General features: G+C 42.8%; 1 protein-coding gene across 2 annotated transcripts in view; it reads right to left on the reverse strand.

The window, feature by feature from the left end:
• Positions 1 to 19,907, reverse strand: part of RMND5A (required for meiotic nuclear division 5 homolog A) — a 60,837-nt gene that overhangs the window by 9,793 nt on the left and 31,137 nt on the right. For both annotated transcript variants that reach the window (XM_018055355.1, XM_018055354.1), the window contains exons 3-6: positions 16,691 to 16,825; positions 14,785 to 14,885; positions 1,927 to 2,093; positions 982 to 1,147 (exon numbers count right to left, since the gene is read on the reverse strand). In XM_018055355.1, the coding sequence (XP_017910844.1) occupies positions 982 to 1,147; positions 1,927 to 2,093; positions 14,785 to 14,885; positions 16,691 to 16,825 (569 nt within the window). The remainder of the gene's footprint in view (positions 1 to 981; positions 1,148 to 1,926; positions 2,094 to 14,784; positions 14,886 to 16,690; positions 16,826 to 19,907) is intronic.

The following is a 19,907-nucleotide window of genomic DNA, read 5'->3' on the forward strand; positions in this document are numbered from 1 at the left end:
TCTAGGAAAAAGCAACTAGTTCTTTAGCTCATAACTCAAACATCATACACATACTTTTTCTTGAGACATCATCATATTATCTCATGACCCAGCATGAGCTGAAGAGCTTTATTTGAACTTCCTATTCAGGCACACAAATAAAGTGAATGATTTTTAACGTTTTGTCAAGAACATTCTTAAGTAAAGCTAAAATATCTGCAAGTGTGAGTGGTGAGGAATACAGCAAGTCTTTGAGGCGTTTGGGACCACTGCCCTCATCTGTGCCAGGGTTGGAGGAGTTTATTTAACCCACCATGTAAACACAGTGGGAAAGGCTCTCGGAGACCCCCAAAGGATCACACTCTGCTAACTGCTCCTCTAAAACTGTTGCCAAGTGTGACCATCTCCTGAAATACCAACTATACTCTTCTTTAGAAAGACAAACGTTCTCTCAGCTTTAAACATCAGGAACTAGACCGCAAATTAAGCAGAACTGACTGATGTGATGAATGTTTCAAAAACAGACAGGACACGTATACACAATGGAGTATTACTCAGCTGTTGAAAAGCACAAACTTGTGCTATCTGCAGAGACACAGATGGACCTAGAGACTGTCACACAGAGTGAATTAAGTAAGTTAGAAAAACAAATATGGTATATATATAAATAATGCATTATATGTAATTTATATATATTATATATAACATATATTATACATAATTATATATAAATATACTATGTATATAATGTATATATATGGAATCTAGAAAAATGGTAGAGGTGAGCTTATCTGCAAAGTAGAAATAAGAGTCACAGGTGTAGAGACCAAACTTACGGATACCAAGGGGAGAATGGGGGATGGGATGGACTGGGAGATCGGAATCAACATATACATGCTACTACGTAAAAATAGTTAACAAATGGGAACCAACTATAGAGCACAGGGAACCCTCAAAAATAAACAACAACAACAAAAAAACTACACAGGACAGTGTCCATACCTGACACTGAGCGGGGACTCCACGGAGAGCCCCAGGAGGGCACAGGCATCCCGGGTGAAGATGTCACAGATGTCAGCCCACTGGTTTGCGTCAAGCAGGTGAACATATGGTGAGTTCTCAATCCCTTGTCTCAGGTACACGAGGCTCCCCATCAAGACCTGAATGTCTAAACAGAAGCAGCAGCGATTTGGAGGTATGAATGCTCACACTTGAAACAAGAGTTTGCAAGTTATACACTGAAAAAGGCAAGAATTTCCCCAGTGGACATGGCATAAAATAACTTATTAACAATGTCTTTTAAAAATTCTGGTCCTTAAGCTCGCTGTCTTTTAAAGAAACAGCACAGAGGAAAACAAGAAAAGGAAAGCACTAAATACTGAATGTATAATTATTTTATTCTTACAGCACAGCGTGATCACCATCATCCGGAGGGGTAACCACTGTGTCGTAAAATGGGGCCATTACTATCTTTGGCTGTGAAACCAGCCAGCCCCTACACCGATCCCTGGGGCTAAGTGCTGCCACGCTGGTGGGCCTTCAGACGTCTGGCTGTGTGACAACAGCGGCACAGCGGGTGGCGGGGGAGCGGGGGAGCAAGAACACACTTTATTTCCTCTTAGTTTAACAGAATCCTCCAAAATGTTAAGTTTCTTTCTGGCTTTTCAATTAAGAGACTTTTTGTTTTCAAGCCTTGCCGCACGGCTTGTAGAATCTTAGTTTCCCAACTAGGATTGAACCTGGGGCCCTTGGCAGTGAGAGCAAGGAGTCCTAACCACTGGACCTTCAGGGAATTCCCTCAATCAAGAGGCTTTAGAGCCAGTCAAGAGCTTTTTAATTAAGTGATCATCATCTACAAATACATGTTACATCTAGTTAAGACAAACAAATTCCAGTGGCAGCTTTAGCCCTGTTTCAACCATTAAAGCCCTCAGACTCTAGACTCACCTTTTTGATGATTTAGGGCAAATGGCTGAAAATTTTTAGCATACTGCAACGCCTCTCGCTGATTTGTAGTTCCACCCATTAACAAGCTAATAAAATAGAGTCTGTGTAGCTTAAATTCCAAGGAGCTGTTTTGGGCTATGAGCATTTCTCGGTTTGATACTGCCCATCTAAAGAAAAAGCAAAAAAAGATTTAACGGTGATAAAAAGCACAGGCATGTATGTTAAAAGTGGTTTGAAACCTAACAACAAAAATGGGTTTAGTCTGCCATCTTGTGGAAGTTGGTGGTAACATCAACCCTTAGGACCAGAGGCTTTGTAAAGAAAAGAAACTATACCAAAAGATGCTCTGCAGCCAGTGAAAGAAAGAAAAACATTAAATTAGATGACAATTACTATTTAATAAGGTCTTTACATCACGACAAGATTGATTTGACATATTTGGAACTGTACAAGGCCACACGCTGAAGCCGACGTCACTCATGAGATTCGCTACTGGCTGTCTAGATCCACTACTCGTCCTGCTCAACTGTTACGTCTATAAATGTATCAGAAGATTCTGAAGGAGAATCATCTATGTTTAAATTTTCAATGAAGAAAGCGGGGATATGTGTACACAGAGTTGATTCACTTTGCTGAACAGCAGAAACTAACACAGCACTGCACTGCTGCCAAATTTTGTGCTACTTGCTTTCAGATTGAAAACAGTAAACACAGGGATTCACCCTCAACATGCTTTTGATCTAATCAGGCAGACAAAGCTATAAAAATACCATGTAGTGTGTCACAGTGCCAGGAAGGTCTGTACCAGCAGTGCTAACGAGAGAAAGAACAATATGCAGTTCTGAATGATCCAAAGTTCAGTGACATCAGCCCTCTGTAGTACAAAAGTTGGAATAACTATCTTGAGCCGGGAATACCAGTTAAAGGGGAGCACTAAAGCAGAAAGATCTATCAGCCAGCTGTTAAAATCAAATTTGCAAGCCAGTGGTAAGAAACACTGCTTTATTTCTCTAAACATATTAATATGTAGAAGATGCCAGTATCACATTCTTCTCTAATCGGATCTTCAGTTAGACATTCCCCATTTAAATATTCCCCATTTAACCCAATTCACTAAGGACCCTCAGAATCTAAACTGAGCTACTCTACTATTGAGTTGGCCAATATGTTTGTTCGGGTGTTTCCATTAAGATGCTATGGAAGTCTCAAATGACCTTATGGGTCAACCTAATACGAGAGTAAAATGTTTCAAGTTACTTGTAATGAATCAGTTGACTGGCATTAGACTTCACAGACGGCACTTTCACTGGATCCTGTATGTGTGCTTGTTGCTCAGTCACGTCCGACTCTCTGCGACCTACTGGACTGTAGCCCTCCAGACTCCTCTGTCCATGGGATTTCCCAGGCAAGAATACTGGAGGGAGTAGCCATCCCATTCTCCAGAGCATCTTCCCCACCCAGGGATGGAACCCAGGTCTCCTGCACTGCAGGCAGATTCTTTACGTCTGAGCCACCAGGGAAGCCCTCACTGGATCCCATCCTTCCCCAAAGGGCTGCAAACCCACATATCAATATTCTAACCAATCTGCTGATGCAGCCGCTTCTCAGAGTCTAATCATGAGGTGCCTCTGACCTCAAAATCAAAGTGATTTTTAAAAATCACTTGGATCTTGGAAATATTTACTTAAATTTAAGTAAGCCTTGGATCCTTAACTGGCACTAAGGTTAATGCAGTCCAGTTGTAACACCAAGGAGATTCTTAACCACTAGACCACCAGGGAAGTCCCCAGAATGGAGAGGTTTTTGGGGTTTTTGTTTGTTTATTTTTACAGTCTTCAACCCAAAGTAGAAGTAAATGCTCCATCATTTAAACCACAAGCAGCTTTCTGTTCCTAGTGCAATTTACATTAAAAGGTGTTGAAGCAACTTCAACTTGGTTTTTACATTCATAGGACTTTTTCCTTTTTTAATATTTATTTATTTATTTGGCTGTATCAGATCTTAGTTGTGGCATGCAGGATCTTTAGTTGCTGGATGTGGGATCAAGTGCCCTGACCAGGGATTGAACCCAGGCCCCCGGCACTGGAAGCATGGAATCTTAGCCACTGCACCACCAGGGAAGTCCCCATAGGACTTTTCAATATGCCTCATACCACAGCTCCATGTAAGTCTAGCAGCTCTCGTCCCAGCTTCCCCTTGCTGTCATCATTTTCAAACCATCCTCAATGCATCCAATTTCACGTCTAGTGACTCACCCTTATTGTCCAAGCCTGTCTCTCAGTGATCCCTTTCTGTAATATGTCGCGTGGGCTTATTACCAGGAGCCGAGGAGGCAACAGGGCCCCACACTTGCTGTCTGAGGGTGAACTGAGTTACGGATACGCTGTGGCCCAGCGCCACGAGACTGAGGAGCGGTGGCCGGGCTGCACAGCTCTCATTTGTGTTGTGACCACGGCTGAAAAGCTGGCGGGGAAGTCTGTACTTTATGTGCCTACTCGCAATATACCTCAGTGACTGAAATCTGAACTGTGTTGCTGGGGAATCGGTGTCCTCTCACTAAACTGTGGTGAAATTTGGGCATACTGGGAATTGTGCAGCGAGAACTGCCCATAGGTTCGGTAGAGAAAAGAAACAGGAGAGAAAAAAGATAAGGATTTCAGAGGCAAGAGGTTACTTTATAAAGACAAAGATGGCCCGGAGTGGTACAATGAAGAAAGAAGTTTGAGGAACTGGGTCTATCATCACTGAGGTCTCTGCCCCATCCATTCTTCTTTCTGAGAGGATGGGAGACTGAAAAACCCAGAGGGGAGGTTACGTAACGTAGGGAAGGAGGAGAACCCAGTGGCGGGCCAATAGGGTGAGCTGGAGGCATGTGTGATGTGGCGTGAAGAATTAAAGGAGGAAATTAAGAGCGCTGCTGAGAACAGAATGGAGGCAGAGAGAAGCGCATGCCAAGAAGAACATGCAAACATGTTCAGACACCCTGACTCGCAACCCGCATCCCATCAACAGCGATGCATCTAGGTGAAACACAGCTGGTGTGGAGAGAATGCTTGTTCCTTCCATGAAATGAGAAGCCATGGTCCCTTCTCCCAGTGTACGGGGCAGTTGTATTTTAACAAAAGTACAATGGAACAAACTGAGTAGCTGAGAACGGAACTGAAAAATTCAAGGCCCAGGCTCAATTACCACATTTTCTGTAAGTTTCCTAATAATCTCTTCATCCACTGAACTCTAGATGTTTTTTATTCGAACCTCTCACAGTCCACTTGGGAAGATGGTCTCTTAAGGTGGGGGTTCTGCCTTGCTCAGCTCAGTACCCCACCTACTTTGAAGGGGCACAAGGTAGAGCAGGTCAGTAGAGCCAAATGTCGTTATGGTTGCTAAGTCATGTCCGGCTCTTTGCGACCCATAGACTATAGCCCGCCAGGCTCCTCTGTCCATGGGATTTCCCAGGCAAGACTACTGGAGTGGGTTGCCATTTCCTTCTCCAAGCACTCATGGATTTAAATGCTGGCTCTGTGGTGTGAATCGTGGCAACCTGTTACTTAATGCACTCACATCCATTTCCCTACTATAAAATGGGGGCAACTCATAGTGTTATGAGCATTAAATGAGGGGGCCAGTTAAAGCAGTGAGCCCAGAGACGGGCACAAATCGACAATAATCAGCTACTTAATATGTGTTTACTGAATAGATAAGCATAATATTCTCTAAAATCATTAACAAGAAAGTGACAATCTAAAAGTTACTTGGGCACTTCCATACAATACTCAGTGTTACTTTGATTTTTCTAAAAACAACTCTCTGGGAATCAGCATGTACCAGCTACTGCTGCTGCTGCTGCTAAGTCGCTTCAGTTGTGTCCAACTCTGTGTGACCCCAGAGACGGCAGACCACCAGGCTCCCCCATCCTTGGGATTCTCCAGGCAAGAACACTGGAGTGGGTTGCCATTTCCTTCTCCAATGCATGAACATAAAAAGTGAAAGTGAAGTCGCTCAGTCGTGTCCGACTCCTAGCGACCTCATGGACTGCAGCCTACCAGGCTCCTCCATCCATGGGATTTGCCAGGCAAAAGTACTGGAGTGGGCTGCCATTGCCTTTTCCATGTATCAGCTAACTCCCTTTAAAAATTTTTGAAGTGTTCTTCGCTAGAAGCTCACACTGAACATGTGGGTGTTTGATTCACTGAGCAGGAGTAAGGGGTAGAAGAAAGTTACCACCTTAATTAACCTGAAAATCATCAAATCCAAAAACAATGAAGCACATGAAACCACAAAAGCACAAAACTACATCGGCACCAAAAACTGCTTGTCTACACAGCACCGAAGACACACGACAGAAAGACAAACAAACAAAAACGAAACAGTTAATGAAGGAACGGGGCACTGTATTCTGGTTCATGGCACTTCTGGCAGAAGATGTCTGATCTCTCATTTTTTAAAACACTAACACCCACTCCACTATAGCCGGCTTCCGTGGTGGCTCAGACGGTAAAGAATCCGCCTGCGATGCAGGAGTCTGGGGTTTGATCCCTGGGTCAGGAAGACCCCCGGGAAAAGGGAATGGCTACCCACTCCGGTATTCTTTCCAGGAGAATTCTATGGACAGAGGAGCCGGCAGGCTACAGCTCATGGAGTCACAAAGAGTCGGACACGACTGAGCGACTAACATTAACACACCAGCACACACACGCACGCACACTACGAGCAGCAAGCTAAATGTAAACATTCAGGTAAATTATTAGCTTTACTGTAGTTTCTAAAAAAAAAAGTCTGCTCCCAAGTCTCCCAGTGTTCACCACAAGAGCACCGGCAACTGTGGAACCATTCCGGGTTTAGAGAAGCACTGCAAACCAAACACAATGACACCCAGTAAGGTCGCCCGTGTCACAGTTCCGGTTCACTGCAGCGCTAGTCAGGAGACCTCTGGGCCTCGCGCATAAAAAGACCCCAAAACACCACCATTCACTTAGGCGATGGAGTCAGAGGCAACCCACATCCACACAATTATCACACAGAAACGGGAAGTATTCATTATCTTCACTGTCAGGCCTCCAAAGGGACTTGGCCCATTGCTCGTTCCATGTTTAGCATTTCCTATTAATCCAAAATAATTAAAACGAGATTCCACCTTCAAGCTAGCTGTTCTTTCCCAGGACTAACTGACAGCACTGGTCTGCTTACCTCTCTCCTCCCACCATCCTGCCGGCCTGCGCTGGTTTCTATTTCTGGCTGGTGGTGGTGTTTAGCTGCTAAGTCGTGTCTGACTCTTGGGACTCCGTGGACTGCAGCACGCCAGGCTTCCTTGTCCTTCACTATCTCCCTGAGTTTGCTCAAACTCATGTCCACTAAGCCAGTGATGCCACCCAACTACTTCATCCTCCTGCCCTCAATCTTTCCCAGCATCAGAGTCTTTTCCAATGAAAAATGCCTCTTGCCAGTTTCTACGGCACATTCCACTACAATCTTTCACAGCATTTTTTTTTTCCTTTTGAGCTTTTCATTTTGTAATGGGGTAAAGCCTTTGACTGTGTGGATCACAATAAACTGTGGAAGATTCTGAAAGAGATGGGAATACGAGACCACCTGACCTGCCTCTTGAGAAATCTGTATGCAGGTCAGGAAGCAACAGTTAGAACTGGACATGGAACAACAGACTGCTTCCAAATAGGAAAAGGAGTACGTCAAGGCTGTATATTGTCACCCTGCTTATTTAACTTATATGCAGAGTACATCATGAGAAACGCTGGGTTGGAAGAAACACAAGCTGGAATTAAGATTGCCGGGAGAAATATCAGTAACCTCAGATATGCAGATGACACCACCCTTATGGCAGAAAGTGAAGAGGAGCTAAAAAGCCTCTTGATGAAAGTGAAAGAGGAGAGTGAAAAAGTTGGCTTAAAGCTCAACATTCAGAAAACGAAGATCATGGCATCTGGTCCCATCACTTCATGGCAAATAGACAGGGAAACAGTGGAAACAGTGTCAGACTTTATTTTTTGGGCTCCAGGATCACTGCAGATGGTGACTGCAGCCATGAAATTAAAAGAAGCTTACTCCTTGGAAGGAAAGTTATGACCAACCTAGATAGTATATTCAAAAGCAGAGACATTACTTTGCCAACTAAGGCTATGGTTTTTCCTGTGGTCATGTATGGATGTGAGAGTTGGACTGTGAAGAAGGCTGAGAGCCAAAGAATTGATGCTTTTGAACTGTGGTGTTGGAGAAGACTCTTGAGAGTCCCTTGGACTGCAAGGAGATCCAACCAGTCCATTCTGAAGGAGGTCAACCCTGGGATCTCTTTGGAAGGAATGATGCTAAAGCTGAAGCTCCAGTACTTTCACCACCTCATGCGAAGAGTTGACTCATTGGAAAAGACTCTGATGCTGGGAGAGATTGGGGGCAGGAGGAGAAGGGGACGACCGAGGATGAGATGGCTGGATGGAATCACGGACTCAATGGACGTGAGTCTGAGTGAACTCCGGGAGATGGTGACGGACAGGGAGGCCTAGCGTGCTGCGATTCATGGGGTCACAAAGAATCGGACACGACTGAGTGACTGAACTGAACTGAGAGCTGATTAACAATGCTGTGATAGTTTTAGGTGAACAGTGAAGGGTCTCAGCCATACATACACATGTATCCATTCTCCCCCAAATCTCCTCCCATCCAGGCTGCCACATAACATTGAGCAGAGCTTCATGTGCCGTACAATAGGTCCTTGTTGGTTATCCATTTTAAATATAGCAGTGTGTACACGTCCATCCCCAACTCCCTAACTATCCCTCCCCTCCGGCAACCATAAGTTCATTCTCTAAGTCTCACAGCATTTTTTAAAACGCTCACAAATATCTTCTTTTTCTATCTATCTCGGGGCTATCTTCCTGGGGGTAAAAGCAGAAAGTCAGGGAAATGAGTGGCAGGCGTTTACTCCACAGGGGTAGACTTGGGTGAATGTTATTGGTGACCAAATCAAGGGGTTAAAAAATTCAGAGATTGGCAAAAACCAAAGTTCAGCCCCAAACAGTGAGGAACCCTATCATTTTGCTTTAGGATAGCTAAACATTTCATTTCTGAGGTTACTGGCAAATGGTAGCTCCTCAGGTATAAGCTGAATCCATCACTGGAACTACTAACATTTCACTCATCTCAGAGCTGGTGTGAATCTCTGTCCTTCTTACATGCTATTTAAGAAACCACACAAAGGGCAATGATTCACATGTGAACCTCTTTAAACCACCACGTTCACACTTAACTTTTACAAGAGGTCTTAGTCACGCAGACTGTGGCGGGCATGCCTAACAGACATCATGTGTGGCCAGCATGTTGGACAGCACAGTTCTACAGACTGGTGATTTTTTAATAAAGTACTTAAATATGACATTGCCTTATTTAATGCTAATTTCCACCACAAAACCAAGTGTTTGATAAGCCTAAATTAATAACACATCAGCATTTTATAAGAACAAATTCCAGAGTCTCCCTTAGCTCCCCTCCTGGCCTAGTTCAGCTCCTTGTTCTTTTTAAACACTTCCTCTCAGGGATAATTTATTTCAATTTTCCCTTTTTTTAAAAAGAAGATTCTCAGTCTCTCTGTAGCCATGGTTTGCCCATTTGTTTCCAATAATCCTCAAGTCCTTGGTGACGATGGATCCAGATAAGAGATGTCTCCTCTTCCTCCTGAGAAGCACTGACTGTCCTTGCAACTTCATGCAAACTTTGGCCAGACAACAGAAAATGATGTCCTCACACCAGATATTTTTTTCCCCCCTTTTGGCCTTTACATTCCATTGACCTTTCTTCTCTCTGTCTTCTTTCCACTGGGTACCTCTTTCCACTTTCAATTAGCTTCTTTTTAACAGAGTTGCTCTTTTTCCACTGGATTCAATGCATGGACACAGTGAGTTAAAACTGCACCCCATTCCTCAACTTACCTCTTTGGCCCATTCAGAATTAAAAAGAGCCAGCGCTCAGACGATAAAGAATCCACCTGCAATGCAGGAGGCCCGGGTTCTGTCTCTGGGTTGAGAAGATCCCCTGGAGAAGGGAATGGCTCCCTACTCTAGTATTCCTGCCTGAGAACACCCATGGACAGAGGAGTCTGGCAGGCTGCAGTCCGTGAGGGTGGAAAGAGTCGGATGTGACTGAGCAACTAAGCATGCGCACACTACTGAACATAACCAAAAACGAAGAAAACAAAACCAAAAACGCTCAAACAGAGGGGAGAAAGACCCAACTTATTTAAACCTTGATCCCTTTTCTCCAGTGGTACAGGCAACACCTATCAGAGCCTGTATCTGCGGTTCTATGTGGCTATTAAAAGTACCTGAGTCAGCAAGACTGCCACCTGCAGGAAGACAAAAGTAATAACAGAACTGACACCAGAAACAGCTTAATCACTGCCACTCTCTTTTCTAGTAGCCAAGGCTCCATGACCAGACATCCTTGCTGGCTTCTCTAAAACTTTTCTAAAACCTCCATATTCTAAAACTTTTCTCTGCTTATAAACAGTGTTTTATTCACTGACACCACAATTTCTCTAATTCCAGAAAGTAATTTCTTCACTTCAAAAGCATTGTTCACACACACCGCCGAGAAACCACAACGGCAAGCTCACCTCACACCCCTCTGTGGTTTCCACCTAATTGCTAGGCTTAGAGGTGGAGTCCTCTCATATTTCAAAGCTTGCCTGTACTGTTCATGGTCTATTCAATCTAAAACTCTGCAGTGGTCTAGACTAATGAAATACTCTTTCTTCTGTGAAAAAAATTCTAGAACATCTCTATTATAATCATTCAGTTACTTTCTGTTTCCTTATGGCATTCCCTGAAGCTTTGCAAACAGAACTTCAAATTCCTCTAAGCAAGTGCTATGAGCCCCCTGGGCCTGCTTTGGGTGTTCGAGGAAAAAGAAAATGGGTTTCCAAGTATGCAAGGTTGAAAGTCATATTCTAGACCATGGCAAATCTACCAAGGCTGTATTACTTTCTGAAACTTCTTTAGGAAGGCAACCATCTGGCTTCCCCTCAAGATAGCACTTTCAAAATGTCAACAACTGGTACATGTCTACAAGGACAGTTTCTATTTTTCTAATTTTCTCCATCTCGTCATATTAAGTTACTGTTATTCTCCCATCCACTCTAGTTATTTTTGACTTTGCTTCTATCTGCCACATGAAGGAGGAGGGCATGTTTGTTCAAAGTTCTTCTTCAAATTATTCCATCATTTATTGAATGCCTACAATGAAATAAGCACTCTGCGAGGTGCCAAGAGGAACTCAAAAAATAGGGTGATCTGAATGAGGCGAAAAATCTGCACACAAACTCAGAAATACAGGGGCAGGAACAAAAGATTATGCAGGATCCCGACTGTATGTATAACTGGTTGTTCTTCTGTTGCTTCTCTCTGCCGTATCATCCTTCTGTACCACCTTCTTTCCATTGTCTTTTCCTGGTTGCAATTAATAGCTAACAATGCTCACCAGACTTCCTCCTCATCTAGTCCTCCCATCTAGTCAACTCCAGCCATGTTAATCTTTCTGGCTGGCCTCTGCCTCAACTGCCGAGGCTGCCTGAAGGAGCTGGTGCAGTCTCTCACCTTCTTCTTCCTCTCCTGGGTGCTTCCATGATGCTTCCAGGCACAAAGAGAAGCTGCCACACGTGAAATATGAAAGATTCTCTCCAGTGTTTCTGAACCAGAATCCTGGAAACTCATGTCCCACATTTTTAAATTTTTGATTCAAGTTGAGTACGTGTGTGCTTGCCCACGTGGGTGCTACGTGCTTAGAGGCTCAGTGGTGTCTGACTCTTTGCAGTCCTATGGACTGTAACCCACCAGGCTCCTCTGTCCATGAGGTTTTCCAGGCAAGAATACCAGAGTGGGTTGCCATTTCCTCCTCCAGGGGATCTTCTTGGCCCATGGATCGAACCTGCATCTCATGCGTCTCCTGCATTGGCAGGCTGATCCTTTACCACTGAGCCACCTGGGAAGTCCAAACCTTGCCCATAAAAGATGCTGAGTAAATGTCTGCTTTGCATCCACCAATAACTGGCAAGAATTGGAAAATTTTGAGTTTCTGTAATGGATATTTGTGTTAAATGAACACTTTGCAAATTTATGGTCTCCCACATTTGGAGGTGGATTCTTTACCATCTGAGCCACTAAGGAAACCCCTACAGTCCCACAGATCTCCAATTTTGTGAGTTTTATGCAGTAGGTGTTATTGCGGGTGAAAGGAGAGAAGGATTCCTTGGTTAAATATGCACGGGAAACACGGATTTCACAGAGTTAAATGTGTTTCTTTATCGTAGGACTGCAGATGGCCCATCTAGTATGCTAAAGTGAATCTTTTAGAGGAGAGTACTAGAGACTATCACATGAAGCTTTCCTCAGTTAACCTTCTGACCCCACATCCTTTTTTTCCCATGGAGCATCTTCCAGGCTCAATTCCTCCTCTGTAAACTGAGTACTTACTTCATAGGGTTATTATGAGCACTGATAAGTTAATACATACAAACTGCTTAGAACAACGTGAGGCATATATTAATAATAAGCACTCCAAGAGAGGTAACCGTAATTATCACTATATCCCACGTGCAGATATTTAATGTGGCACTATTCCCAGAAAAATGTAACAGGAACATTTTTATTGTACAGTTGGCCCTCAGCATCCACTGCTGCAGAACCTCAAATACAAAGGGCCAAAAGTAACAAGCCATTTTACATAAAGGACTTGAGCATCTGTGAGTTTCGGTATCCACAGAGGCTTCTGGAACCAATGTCCCATGGATACTGAGACGACTGCAGAGAAATTTCCACTGTTACTGCCAGGCAGATGGAATGAGTCCTTCCTTTGCCTGAGAGGCACTGCTTAAGGCTACAAATAACGAAAGACATTTACAAAAATAACTGATATATATAATATAGTTATCAGTAAGAAACTTGAGCTCTTAAAGAAAAAGTACACAGTTAAGAGAGTCTTATGAATTTTCTTCAGTCCAAAAGGTAAAAACCTTGAGTAGTTTGAGGGCTAAGGCAGTCCAAATACTTAGTATAGTCTCTGATACATAGTAATAAGCACTCAACAAAAGTCTGATGAAAAATCTGAGAAATTAATGGATGAATGAATATTACCTCAATTAACAACTTACATATCATTTCTAAATCACTATAAAACAACTGAGAAACCCATCACATTTTTATATTTAGGCTCCCTCACTCTCCTTTAGACTTTAACCATTTAGGTGGAGTATGAAAGTAGAGACAAGAGTGACTGCCATATTTAAGAGGGTGTTTGAGGCATTTGATTAAATTTCATCCTATAAGGGTGTATCACAATAAAACCTGCTAAAAAATCAATTATAAAAATAAACTGAAAAGTGATATGCATAGTACACAGTGGTGCTGGGTGACATTTATATCTTTAAAGAATTAAAATAAATGAGCTACCTGATATTTATAATTAATATAGAAATTTGTAATTTATAAATTTACATAGGACTCTATCTCTGTCGGGGCTTCCCTGATAGCTCAGGGAAAGCTGATAAAGAATCCACCTGCAATGCAGGAGACCTCAGTTCAATTCCTAGGTCAGGAAGATCTGCTGGAGAAGGGATCCGCTACCCACTCCAGTATTCTTGGGCTTTCCTTGTGGCTCAGCTGGTAAAGAATCTGCCTGCAATGCAGGAGACCTGGGTTCCATCCCTGGGTTGGGAAGATCCCCTGGAGAAGGGAAAGGCTACCCACTCCAGTATTCTGGCCTGGAGAATTTCATGAACTGTATAGTCTATGGGGTCGCAAAGAGCCGGACACAATTGAGCGACTTTTACTATCTCTGCCTGTTCATCTAGGCTGGTTTTAGAACTTTCTGAATTTCCTAAGAACTGAGAAATGATGAGAAACAGAAAAAACTAAGCTATGAAGATTTAAATGGGTTAGCAGAAGGAAAAAAGGTGTATTTTATAAAACTCATCAAGGATCTGCCCAACTACATCTCCCCCCTGATAACAATGCGCTCACATATTTCCAGTTTTAAAATACTACAGTTCTAAGGCTGCGCCCTCACAACAATATCACTGCTTTTACCCAGATTTTTTCTTTCACTTTGTAACTTTCCTTTCTTCCTTTTTAAAACAAATAATGTGATTATCATCACATTAAAAAATTCTAGGACAGGGGTCAGCAAACCATGGCCACAGGCCAAACAGGACTTGCTGCCTATTTCATATACCACCTGGCCAAGGTGGGTTCTGTTGTTGTTGTTGTTGTTTTTTAATGTTTTTAAAAGGTTATAAAATGAAATAAAGAAAAACATGCAACAGAGACCATACATGGCTTGCAAAGCCTAAAATATTTCTCTGGCTCTTTATGAAAAACTTCCCTTGACCCTGTTCTAGGATAATACTTAACAGAGCTAACCCAGTAATTTCATAGAATTCACATCAATGACAAGTTCACAGTGAACTATTTTATGATGGTAATTAGAGTAAAACTCCACAACGTTTGTTCTCTTCATGTACACCAAACCCCACACATTATGCAAGTTCAAATATCAAATTCAGATGCCCTGAACAACAGTACTTCAGTTATAAAGCTAGTCTGGCTACAAGAAACCCTCTTCTCTCATGGGAATTCAGACTAACTGGTAAGTGAAATGAGTGTTAACCATTTTCTCAAATTGCATATCCCCCAAATTCACTTGACTAAAAGAAATAAAATAATTCTCCCTTGATTACTCTGAAGTCTACCCCACATGAGATTAAGAGAGAGATCTCAAAATCTTCAATGTGTTTGCTAATTCCATTTTCTTACAGAGTTCTCGCAAAATATTAAAAGGAAAACAAACTCAGTAACTCACTCCAGAGCAGGTCTCAGAACTCGGACTTTTAACGCTTCTAATATTCGATTTAACTCCACAAATGGTTCTTTCTGGCTTGGGTCTACAGAAAGACCAGATTCCTGAAAAAAATCAAAAGAACTTTTGTTAGCAAAAGTCAGAGTAAAGAGATATGGTAAAAGCATATTCTACATTATAAAATGTGAGGTAAATCATTAAAGATAGTTTCTTTTTAACATATAATTCTCTGGCAGAAACTGAGGACTAAGCCCCAGTATCCCTCTTCCTCCTCCTATGATAGTAGTAAACCCCATATTTTAGCTGGGCACGTAAGCATATGGAATAAAGCTGGGCTTTGCAAAATGTAAGTTCTGGCCAATGAAACACAAACATATGTCTTTGTCCCTTCCTGGAATACAAAGAGGTCAAGCTGGGGTTCTGGCTACCCTGGACCATGAGGTCAGGGGTCACCTTAGAAACAGCAGAGCTAAAAGGAGCTGAGATCCCTAAGAGTTTCATGGTGTGTGGTTACCATATATGTCACGGATGGCTTACTATCTCCTATTCTTGTGTAAGAGAAATAAACTTCATTTTTGTTTAAGCCATTGGTATTTTGGGTCTCTGATACTTGTAAACAAACAATCTTAAATGACACAATTTATTTTAGGAAATTTATACGGACACAGAATCCTGTAATGTATAGAGAAAGACTTGAGTTAATACTTATCTAAATTGTTTAAAATAGCAAAGTCTTAGATCAGAGGTCTGGTTTACAGACTAGCTTTAAATTATTTAAACCTTATGGTCCTTCATTCTTCTAAATGAAAAATACAACAGCACAAAGTGTAAGCCACAGAAGAGAGTTTGAAGACACATGAACTGGAACTGAATCCAAGATCCTCCACAAAGAACCTGTATGGCCTTGGGCAGGTTATTTTTCTAGACCTCAGATTCCTCATCTGTAGAATGGGGGAAATAATTTCTTCTTCACAGGGTTGCAGTAAGGGCTTGGCTGGCAGTAAATACTTAATACATATTGCTGATATTATGACTATGTGGTACTGGTAAACTGTTCTAAGTTCATGTCTAATAGGAATAAAAGACAAAAGCTGCCCACTTAAAGTAAATTTTAGCTTGAAATTCATTTGATAAAGTTCTTTAAGCTGGGCCAGATTAGAGCAAATATAATCCTCTTTGTCCTCTTCTCTGCTATACTAACCTTCCTGTCAAAGTGGCACTAGTGGTGAAAAACCCCCCCGACCAATGCAGGAGATGTAAGAGAAAAGGATTCAGTCCCCTGGGTCGGGAAGATCCTCTGGAGGAAGAAATGGTAACCCACTCCAGTATGCCTGGAGAATCCCCATGGACAGAGGAGCCTGGTGGGCTACAGTCCACAGGGTCAGAAAGAGTCAGACGTGACTAAAATGACTGAGCACACACAGTACTATATGTAAGAGGTAACAAGTAACTGCATACCACAAGGAACTCTATTTGGTGCTCTGTAATGACCTATATGGAAATGGAGTCTAGAAAACAGTGGAGATATATATGTAGCTGATTTACTTTGCTGTACAGCAGAAGCTAACACAACACTGTAAATCAACTGTACAATTAAAAAACAAAACTGATTTAAAAAATTAAGTAAAATGCACTGGCTCCCTCCCAAAAAACAAAAGAGGAGATATTTGGAAAAGTAGCACCACTTCTGTCCCTTGACTGATGACCTGGGACCAACATTCTGGGGCAAGAATAAGGAAATAATTTGAATAGGAAGTTCTAGGACTATAATTTTTAACCAAGTTTAAAAAAAAAAGAGAGAGACTTCCTAGTAAACTGAGGTCAGCACTGGTGATTAAAATGTAACAACCTACCTACAGCTAGAAGACTTAAAAACCACAAGGATCTCCCTTGTTTTCATTTCACTCACCTGGCAGAGCTCCTCAGCAACATCTAGCATTCCTTGTCTGAAGAAGTGCTCCACCATCACCTCATTGAGAAGCCTCTGGCTGTCTGCCTGCCAGCAGCCGTCTATCCCCACACTGCTGATGTCGGAATCAAAATTCTGAAAGGCAAGAGAGCGAGTCATGAACTGACCAGGATGCATCACTTGATACGTTTTCACCCCACCTATCTTAACAGAAACCACCATCTTTGTTTAAACTCTGTGACACCTCCAATAAGTCCCCAATTCCAATTTGTCTGCAGCCTATGACAGGAAGCAGTCTTTTCCACTGTTCTTTTCTGAAACCCCCACTCTCATTCATTATTGCTGCAAGGGTAAATGTTTTCATTTTTGAGGGTATTTTGGAAAAATAAACTTTATAATGATTCTGTAAATAAACTGACTTCTAGGCATTATATGACAGCAATATTTTCACAGGTGTGCAGTGGTAATTGTAAAAGCATGTTCAATGCAGAGCCGTCTAATAGGAAAAAAAAGAGCCATTATATCCAACACAGGATTATTCAATAATCCTTGGCCCATCCCAACAACTGCAGTGCCAAGGTGGGTGTTGGGGAAAAAGAGACTGGACAGATGGCTCAGAGAGCAGGCTCTGGAGCCAATCCACCAGGGTCTGGATCCTCGTTCCATCTAACTAGCTGTGTAATCTTGGCCAAATCACTCAAGATATTTGAGCCTCAGCTTAAGTAGAGAAAATACTTTTATGGACTTAACTGTATCCTCTCACAATTCCAGCATTCAAGTCCTAACTCCCAGCACCTTATAAAGTTAAAATGAGACCATTTTCAGCCCTAATCCAATACGAATGATGTCTCAGGTGGCGCTAGTGGGTGAAAAACCTGCCTGCCAATGCAGGAGACTCAGAGACACAGGTTTGATCCCTGGGTTGGGAAGATCCCCTGGAGGAGAAAATGGCAAACTCGCTCCAGTATCTTTGCCTGGAGAACCCCACGGACAGGCGGGCTACAGTTCACAGGGTTGCAAAGGGTCGCACATGACTGAAGCGACCAAGCACACGTGCACGCAGGACAGAGACAGGTGCAGAAGGAAGACCACCTGTTCCAGACCGGGTGTCTGTGTCCCTCCCAGATTCCTACATCAAAGCCCTGGAAACCAGTGTGACTGTCTGGAGACAGAGTCTGGGAGAAGGTAATAACGGTTAAATGAAGTCGTAAGGGTGGGGCCCTCATCCAGTAGGGCCAGTGTTCTTATGAGGCAAGGAACAAACACCAGGGCTCGCTTGTTCTCTCCCCACCACATGAGGACCCAGGGAGAAGGTGCTCATCTGCCAGCCAGGAAGAAGGCTGCCTGCCCTCAACAGGGAGTGAATTGCCCAGCACCCTGATCTTGGATTTCCCAGTCTCTACAACCAGAAGATAAACTTTTGTTGTTTAAATGGAATTTTGGAATTTTGTCCTGGCAGCCCAAGCAGATAAAGACACCACCTGATGACATGAAGAAAAGATGGCTATCTACAAATCAGGGAGAAAGGCCCCAGAAGAAACCAACCCTGCCTGCCACACCTTGATCAGGAACTTACAGTTTCCAAAACAGTGGGGAAAAGAATGTCTGTGTAAGCCACCCAGTCTGTGGAACTTTGTCAGAGCAGCTCTTGGAAATTAATATGCTCCCTTATTAGTGCAATGAAATGGTAGTTACTACTCTGTTAGTATTACTATTCACAATTAAGAAGTAAAGGTTCATTGCTCTGTATCTACTAACATGGAAAAATGTTCTTATCCTTAAGTGAAAAAAAAAAAAAAGCAACTTCTACAAAAATTATGACACCGTTTCTATTTTTTAATGACACCATTGCTGTTTAAAAAGAGTTTACAAATGCTCACAGAACAAATGTGAAAAGAATATATAAAGTACTAGCAGAGATTATCACTGGAGATAATAACCACTCTTACACAAAGAGCAAACATTCCTTTTATAGCAAGCTAAAGGATTTCGTCAAAATCTATTACAAAAAGAGAGAGTGCTGAAGGTTCTGGTTCTGGGTAAGATCAAGCAAGTACACCCCACCCTGTCTCTCTGAATGCAGTTCCAGATCAGGACCGAACGGAGTGGCTACTTGAGGCAACTCTGAACAGCAGTAAGTGGATTGGGGAGGAAGGCAAAGAACCAAAGATGAGCTTACTACTTTCCTCCCTCCAACATCTATCTCTCATTCTGGAGATAGTACAACCGAAACCCACAACAGGGCAGGCACCTCCAGGAGAAGCCCTCCAGGGCTGGCATGAGGAACAGGAGCGGGTTTTCCTATCATGTAGAAGGGGATGGAAAGAAATCACATGCTTTTTTCCCTCCATTTTCTTGCACCCCTAGCACAAGGCAGTCTGCAGTTAAGCTTCTGTTGTGAATAAGAAGCATTCTTATTTCTTATTTCTTTTTTTTTTTTCCCAACAGAAATGGTGTCATTAAAAAAAGAAATGGTGTAATTTTCACAGCAGTACCAAGATTATGTTTGACTGAATAAGCAGGAAACGACTCGGCAGATCTTCAGAACTCTGCACGTGTTAAGTCAGTCATGTCCAACTCTTTGCAATCCCATGGACAGTAGCCCACCAGGCTTTTCTGTCCATGGGGATTCTCCAGGCAAGGATACTGGAGCTGCCATGCCCTCCTCCAGTGGGTCTTCCTGATCCAGGGATCGAACACACTTCTCTCATGTCTTCTGCACTTGCAGGTGGATTCTTTACCACTAGCACCACCTGGGAAATCCACCACAGCAGGCAAGTTAAAACTCTGAGGGAAGGGATCTTTTCTCTCCAATCAGAGGAGCGATGGTCCCAAGAAGGAGGGGCCAAAACTCCTCTCGCATCTTTTCTCTCTGTCCCTCTACCTTGTAGCCCCAGACACAGGCAGAATTATGATAAAATACAGGGGATGAGGGTACATCACCTGACGCAAAGAACTGACTCACTGGAAAAGACCCTGATGCTTTCGAGAAAGATTGAAGGCAGGAGAAGGGGACGACAGAGGATGAGATGGCTGGATGGCATCACTGACTCAATGGACGTGAGTTTGAGTTAAGATCCGGGAGCTGGTGATGGACAGGGAAGCCTGGCGTGCTGCAGTCCATGAGGTCACAAAGAGTCAAACACGACTGAGTGGATCAGTTCTCTGGCTGGATGACTAAACAGGAAGCTCCAGAGAACTCTAAAGTAGCAGGGAG

This window comes from Capra hircus, chromosome 11 (genome assembly GCF_001704415.2).
Source record: "Capra hircus breed San Clemente chromosome 11, ASM170441v1, whole genome shotgun sequence".
Lineage (NCBI taxonomy): Eukaryota > Metazoa > Chordata > Mammalia > Artiodactyla > Bovidae > Capra > Capra hircus.